This window comes from Pundamilia nyererei, unplaced genomic scaffold (assembly GCF_000239375.1).
Source record: "Pundamilia nyererei isolate P.nyererei 1_Seehausen unplaced genomic scaffold, PunNye1.0 scaffold00119, whole genome shotgun sequence".
Lineage (NCBI taxonomy): Eukaryota > Metazoa > Chordata > Actinopteri > Cichliformes > Cichlidae > Pundamilia > Pundamilia nyererei.
The window spans coordinates 2022906-2030415 of NW_005187520.1; the positions used below are offsets into that span (position 1 = coordinate 2022906).

At 40.9% G+C, this 7510-nt stretch overlaps 1 protein-coding gene across 2 annotated transcripts in view; it reads left to right on the forward strand.

Moving 5' to 3' along the window:
- The first annotated feature begins 1441 nt into the window (after window positions 1–1441).
- The window catches only part of LOC102214158 (F-box only protein 15-like), an 8600-nt gene continuing 2531 nt past the window's right edge, over window positions 1442–7510 (forward strand). The window contains exons 1-5 of one of the 2 annotated variants that reach the window (XM_005742327.2): window positions 1442–1974; window positions 2061–2126; window positions 4214–4318; window positions 4733–4954; window positions 5155–5331. In XM_005742327.2, the coding sequence (XP_005742384.1) occupies window positions 1772–1974; window positions 2061–2126; window positions 4214–4318; window positions 4733–4954; window positions 5155–5331 (773 nt within the window). In that variant the 5' untranslated portion in view covers window positions 1442–1771. The remainder of the gene's footprint in view (window positions 1975–2060; window positions 2127–4213; window positions 4319–4732; window positions 4955–5154; window positions 5332–7510) is intronic. The other variant, XM_013913184.1, reaches the window with a different exon arrangement.

Sequence of the window (7510 nt, forward strand, 5' to 3'; positions counted from 1 at the left end):
ACTCCCACTAGGTTTATATCTGGGACTCTCCATCATTTGACCTTAGAACCGAAGAAGCTTCTCGGATGAGAGGTGAAACGTCTTCAAGCAACTTAAAGAAGTCCAGACGCTATTCTTTGCAAGCTCCTTTGACAACAAGAACAGTGAACATTAATAAATGTGATGCCCATGTACTCACCAAGTAATTCTGACCAACTTGTTTTTCTTTGCTGTAAGTCCCAGAAAGCTGTCAGTGATGCTGAGGAGAGCGACGCTCTTCATCAGCCGCAGTCTTCCATATGAGGACATCATCACTTTACAGGCTGTGTGTGTTTATGAAGCTGCTTGGAGACCAAAAACATGTTTATGTGACCGACAAAGAGAGGTTTGTTGCTGCTGCTCCTGGGCAGTGTTGTGTAGATAATAAAGTTTGTTCAGTCACTACGTGAGTGTGTGTGTGCATGTGTGATCTCAGGTTTCATGGCTTTTACTTAAATTACACAGTGTAGCATGCTTGTGTAACACACAGACACACACACAATAGGTCAATTCAGCAGACTGGGACCACACCCAGAATATTCTCAACACCGACTTTACTAATTTTAACCAAGTCTTGCTAATCAGGTCATGATCCCAGACTACAGCTCATTCACCAAAAACAGCCTCCTACAGCAGAGCAGTATCAGTTACCATCAATGAACTGAGCAAAGATGTATCAGAGTGAACTTCCAGAAGAATCGTTTTAAAACACGTTTTTGAAGGAAAGTCAACACTGCTCAACATTAAAAATGGAATTGAATTTGGATCATTCAAAAATAACTGTCCAAATAAGTGCCTGTATTTGTTTCAAGATGGCTGTTGATTCATTGCGTCCAGGTGAAGTGGTTTGATCAGATTGAAATGGATCTCCTGATTATCTGCTATACACTTCTAAAATAAATTAAATATGAATCCCTGAGTAATTTGACAAGATTTGCAATAACACAATAGAACTTGTACGGCTTTCTTGAGAATAGAGAATAGAGGTACTTGATTTATTTATTTTGTTTCACACGTGGTACAGCAGTAAAGAGAAATAAGAGAAAGAGTATTAAAAAGCATATCAGGGTGTCAAACTCCAGTCCTCGAGTGCCAGCGTCCTGAAACCTTTCCATCTGTCCCTGCTGCAACACACCTGAATAAAATTAGTAGGTCATTAGGAAGACTACAGAACTTGACTGCATGTTGAGGTGACATGCACTCCCTAATCCTACTCAAGTAAATTTAAATAAATGTAAGTGTTTGCAACAATGTATTTACAAATTACTTTTATTACTCCATGTTCATTCACTGATGAGCTGCTGTAACATGAATCAAATGGCTGAATTGTCACCTCAGCATGCAGTCAAGTTCAAAAGTCTTGCTAATGATTTACTAAATTTATTCAGGTGTGTTGCAGCAGGAACACATGTAAAGGTTTCAGGACACCGGCCCTTGGAGACCGGAGTTTGACACCGGTGGCATAGATATACAGGGACCCAAGTGAAGGATGCCATTGTTAGGGGTAGAACAAACTATTCTTATGGCTGTTAGAGCCACCTCTGTTGGGATAAAACATGTGCACAGGTAATGGTAAATGATTAAAAACGGTAGAATAATGCTAAATATTTAAGAAATGCTGCATGAATCTGTGGAGCTGCTTAGCCAACGCGTGGCTGCCATCTAGTGGTAAGGCTCTTATTGTGAAGGTGAGAGCTGTCCGGAAGCCACGGCCTCATTGTGAACGCGGCCAACAGCTTCAAACGGATCCATCATGGCGGAGAAAGAGAGTGAAATTTCCCGCAGTTTTCCCCAGACTCAGAACAAGTGGAACCAGCCAGTTCTGGAGAGACTGCAGCAGGGTCGCGGCAAAGGACGGCCAGGTCCCAGGCGACCGAGCAGAAGACAGACCGGCGGCCGTAGGTGGCCGACTTCAGAGTCCCCAAACCAGAGGCAGTGTGGCGGGAACGAGCCCCGGTAAATACCCCCCGTTAAGTTAATGTATTACTGAATTAAAATTTTGATTAAAAATGATTATGATTATTTTTCTCGTCATTTTTAAGTAGATGTCGAGAAGCACCGACAGACAACAAAAAAGCAGAAATTCCCAAAGTGAACTTGGTGGAAAGGTAAGCTAACCAGTGTTGGACAAGTTATTTTGAAAAAGTAGTTATATTTACTTTCATTTCACCTTTAGAAACTATTTATCTTGTCTTGTTAGGTATCGTTCTTTTCAGGACAAACGCACATATCTGAATTTACAGTTAGTTTTTCATTTTGACATACTGTATTAACACAATTTGGTCCAGTCAGACTAACACACAAACTCAGAATAGAGAAAATTTATTTTTACTGTAACAACCACAAACATGTTTTAAGAGTCAATAAGATTCCACAGAAATTATTTGAGTCACTCCAAAAAATAATTTCTGTCCACTATAAGATAGAGGAGCACTTGACAGCAGGTGGTGTATCATTCGTACTGTTTCCCACCTTGAGCCAGCGTTTACACCAGGGGTGGGCGATAAACAAACAAGAGAGACAGGACTTGCGTCAGAAAAGCCGATCAGCTGATCATTGATCAGTTTCATGATTGAAGTAGAAACAGGAGAGGGAGGGGAGAGAATGAGAGAAGACAAGCAGCATAAAGACACAGAATAACTCCAGCTTTGTCTTTTTTCATTCTAGCTTAAGTCCGGGACAAACTGTATTCCTTTACTCAATATGAAACGCGTAATATTTTCTCTGAATACGAGACAATTCCATTTTTTACGGGACAGTTGGAAACTCTACTAACTAACCTTATGAATAAAATAAAGTTCGCACAACGAAAATAAACTCCACCTAAACTTGTTTTATATCTGACCCAGATAGTCTGCAGTCATAACTTCTTACCTGAAATTCAGTTCACCTGAAATTCAGTTCACCTGACACTGGGACCGGCGGGCGCCTCGGGTCTCTCCTCCTCCTGCCTTCCCTTTCCCTCATCCACCTGCCTCTGTGGAAGCTCCGCCATAGCCACCACCAAACAACTGAGTTATTCTTACACATCGACCAGCATCTGGCCAATCCACCACCTTTCAGTGTTTATACTGTTACAAAAATAAAATAAAATCATCGGCCCATAAAAACGAAAAATCACCATCGGCCTGATGGCCAGTCCAGCTATGGTCGTGTCATCAGTTAACCCTTCGCATGCCAGCTGTGGCACGTGTGCCTAGGGTTGCCGACCCCTGGTTTACACTGTAATCTGTCTTGGTGGCTTTTTGGCAGCAACAGTGACATTCAACAGTCACCTCATTGTTCTGACACACAAAACAAAATGATTGTCTTCACAACCCACTAACTACACACTCCGAAGATGCTAAGTGTCACAAATCTCTCACATCTCAAAACACACTCTCGCTTTCTTTGTCTTTTTCTTTTTTTTTTTTTTTTTTTTTGGTTGCAAGATTTCTTGCAAGCGCTTTTTTTAGAAAACAGTTTTTCCCTTTTCTTCAGTAGACATAACCATAATATTCAGGAAAAAACATCACAAATATTTTATTTTAATCATAACTCTGTTTTTTTTTTTTGTTTGTTTTTTCCAACACAATTTAAAAACTGGAATGTTGTTTAAAGTCCCCACTTTTAACACAAAAAGACACTCAGGGTTTTCTTGGGTTGACATAGCATCTTGTTGCTATGTCATCTTAAACTGGTCATGTGATTGGTTTGCCATGACTACTTTATTCCTCCTCAGCCAATCAGCAGCACTTGTGTGCTGCCAGGAAGCTGTCTTCAGCTCCTAGTTGGCTGAAGACGGCTTCAATAGTCTGTGTGTTGAAAAATAGTAACTCGTCTGCATCACATTTTCTTGTTAGTAACAGTAACTTCATTATAACAATAGAAATAGTAATTAGTTAAATTACTAGTTTCTGAAAAAAGTAACGCTGTTAGTAACGCCGCTACAGTTAATGCCGTTATTCCTATCACTGAAGTTAACATAGACTCTAATGGCAATAATGGAATCAATACTGTAGATATTTGGATCAATCTGCCCACTCCCAGGCCGCACAAAGCCCAGGATAACATAACTGAGGATATTTGGACTGTGAATCATGCAAAATCATGCACAGTAGGGCTCCTTTAAAAGGTACAGGTAAATTTTTGCGACCGGCACAAAAATCCTAAATTTCTGTGGCCTCACCGTGTTTTCTGCTCATCTTTTCTCCAGGATGCCGTCTGAGATTCTGCACAAGATTCTGTCGTACCTGGACGTGTCCTCGCTGTTCTGCATCAGCCACGTCAGCAAGCTCTTCTACCAGCTCACCAATGACGAGTAAGACGAAGCACACCTGCACAGCCTTGCATCAGATGGGTTCAGCAGTATATCCTGAATTTTACGCGCCCGGATTTCCAGCAGTGCCTGCATCTCAGTTTAGTTTTCATTAAATGTGGACTGTGTTAAATATGCAGGGCTCTATGAAGCAGCTGAAAGTGTTTAATACTTTTTAAAAATGTAAATGCAACAAACAGACCTGTGATTGTTTTCTGTCCTAAAAAATTGGGAGGACGTTTTAAATTCACAACATCAAAACCTGCCGAGCTGCAACATGAACACAGCCTAGAAACACTTGGAGTAATACACCCTTGCAGCCAGCAGGTGGAAGGATTCATCTACCCACCAGGTGGTGAGATTAGAAGCTCCTGCCCAAACAGCAGAAACATGCAAAAGAAACATTTTTCTCTCCAGCGTCTTGTGGTACAGGATCTACATGTCAGAGTTTGGGTGGAAGCCAAAAGCGGCGGGCAACGTGGCGGTGAAGATGGAGCCAGCGGAGGATCAATCGACGAGCTGCTGGAAGTGGATGTACTTCAGGATGATAACTGGGCGAGAGATGAACAAGTGGAGAGGAGAGCTGAGAGACATCGGCCCATTCACCGGCCTGCCCCAGCAGACTGAGTGGGTGCTCAGGTACGAGCCGCTACCTCTTCAGGTTATTCCAAAAGTGTTTCTGTTTCTTTATTTCAGGCTCGATTAGTCGGTTTCATGAGTTTGTGACCCATAACTGGATAAATGGTTGTTTAAGTCACTAAAATGGTTCCTGGTTGAACTCCGGGGCGGCCCGTGTTTCCTGTATGTGTAATAAAGATTTATTCACTGGATTTTTGCAGGAACCTGAATGTGAGCTGGGAGCTGATGCTGCACACTCACTGGGGTCAGGTGGTCGTGCTGGAGCAGACCCGAGGGCACTACTTCGAGTCCTCCATGATTGTCCACTGGAGCGGAGGCCGCCTTCCATCCTACCAAGACATCAACAGCATCCAGCTCTACGTAGTCAGGAAGGAGAAGTAAGACGGCCACAGAGCTGTATCTCTGTGTTATTCTCTATATTTAAGAATAATAATAAGACAAAACTGGAACCCAGGGCCGCTTTATACAAAAAGTCAAAGGTGTCAGTGAGCAGGCAGCATTCAAGAGCACTGAAGGCTGTCTCTGAAAGACTGCAGTCTGAGGGTTGAATAGTAAGTTTTTATCTGTGGAAGGTAGAATCTGAGATGGGATGTAAGAGAAGATCAGATAAATCCTGGGAGGCAAGAGCATGGAGGGATTTATAGGTGAGGAGAAGGATTTTAACCCTTTAAGACCTACCATAGAACCAAGTCCGCCAGAGCTTATATTATATTTTTACATGCTGTGGAGCCATTTCTGGGAGCATTTCAAGTTGCTATACATCAATACAACCATTATAGCCCAATTTTTAATAATATGTATGCATTAAGTCCATAGTAACTACATAAATTGCAAAAAAAGTGCAATAAACTACAAAAAATGTGAAAATTGTTGTTTTGTTTTTTTAAACACATTTTCTACTCTAAATTTAAGAGGTTTATCCCTCAAAATTTTAAATACAAAAAAGTTGCAAAAAATAGTTTACAACAGGAAATTTATTTTGAGTGCCTTCATAGTTTTATTTTTGAGATACACCAATTTTTATATACTGCAGAAAAAACAAAAACCAATCCTATAATGCAAATTTGCAGAGAAAACAGCATGTGCATAAAAATAAAATATTTAAAGCAGTGCAATTCGAGTTCTAAGCATCCTAGAAACTATTCAGAAAAGCATAAAGTCAAACATGACTTTTAAAAACACCAGTAAAGGCTTATAAGGCCTATAAGTAAAAAACTACATTTTCCACGAAAATGACATCACTTCCGGTTTCGGGGAGGTAATGGCGGACATGCGATAGTTCGCACTGACGTCTATTTCAATGGAGGAAGTGTTCTGAACAGCTAATTGGATCAGCAAAGCCCGTTTCTGGAATATTATGTTTTTGTTCCTGCAAGCGCTTTTTATGCAATTTTTGCAAAGCTTTATGTGGAAGGAAACCGTGGCCTAGCACAAGCTGATGGCATAAGATGTAAGTAGAACTCATCTGGTTTCATATGCAAAAAAAATTATTGCGCTAGCTTACGTGGTTCCGGTTCTACCGGGATTTAAAAATAGTTACGCAAAACGGAGTGTGCCTGCTCCGACCGGCTTTAAAGGGTTAAAGGAAATTTGGGAGTTTAATGACAGTAGGGCTGCCACAAACGATTATTGTGATAGTCAACTAATCAGATCATGCATCCATTGGACTTAAAACGTACAGCTCATTGCACCAGCAAGCATCTGCTGTTATAACTATCATTAGCTTACAGCTTTAGGTGTTTAAGGTATGTGCTAACTTTAAAAAAAAAAAAGACAATATGATCATTTATTAAACTTTTAATGAATTTTGCAGATTGTCTCGGTAGAGTTTTAAAGTCAGCCGTCTGCTTCTTGCCCCCTCAAATATAACAGGACACCGGAGTAAATTCGCTACCATCTCACACTTCTGTTTAATCTGTGTTCTGTTTGATTCAGCTATGTGAAAACTATAACTTTATTCTCACCAGACCAATTTACTCAGGAACAAATAAAACACTGAAAAAAAAGCCATACAATAAAATTTTTGTGACTTGTATATCATGTTTAACCTGAGTAGTGAAAGACCGCGGGGGGTTTGAAAACGATGTGCCGGGAGTCCGCTGTTCTCGTCAGCGAAGGCATGTAAGACCTCAAAGCAAAGTCCTGAGCTAAGTGCAGCATGTGGAGGGCTTTGATAGGCAGAGCACTCCAGGCTGGAGGTGATGAAGGTGTGATTGAGGGTTTCGTGCCTGAGAGGACGAGCAGAGTCTGGAGATGCTCTGTAGTTGCTAGCAGGAAGTTCTAGACATGAATTTAATGAGGTTCAGACAAACAGGGTTGTGGACCTCTGGTGATGGTTAGATGGAGTATCCACCCATATTAAGGAGCAGATCGACCATGTTCCAGAGTAACGACGCACCATCATTGACCTTTAAAACTGCAACAGTGAGCTGACGTCGTCAACTGATCACAAAAAGTGAAAACTGATACTCAACACCTTCATGGAAAGAATGCTCTGTTAATGTTAAATGCTTTTACTTTTATTTAACTGACTTCATTTTATTTGTTTTTTTTTTT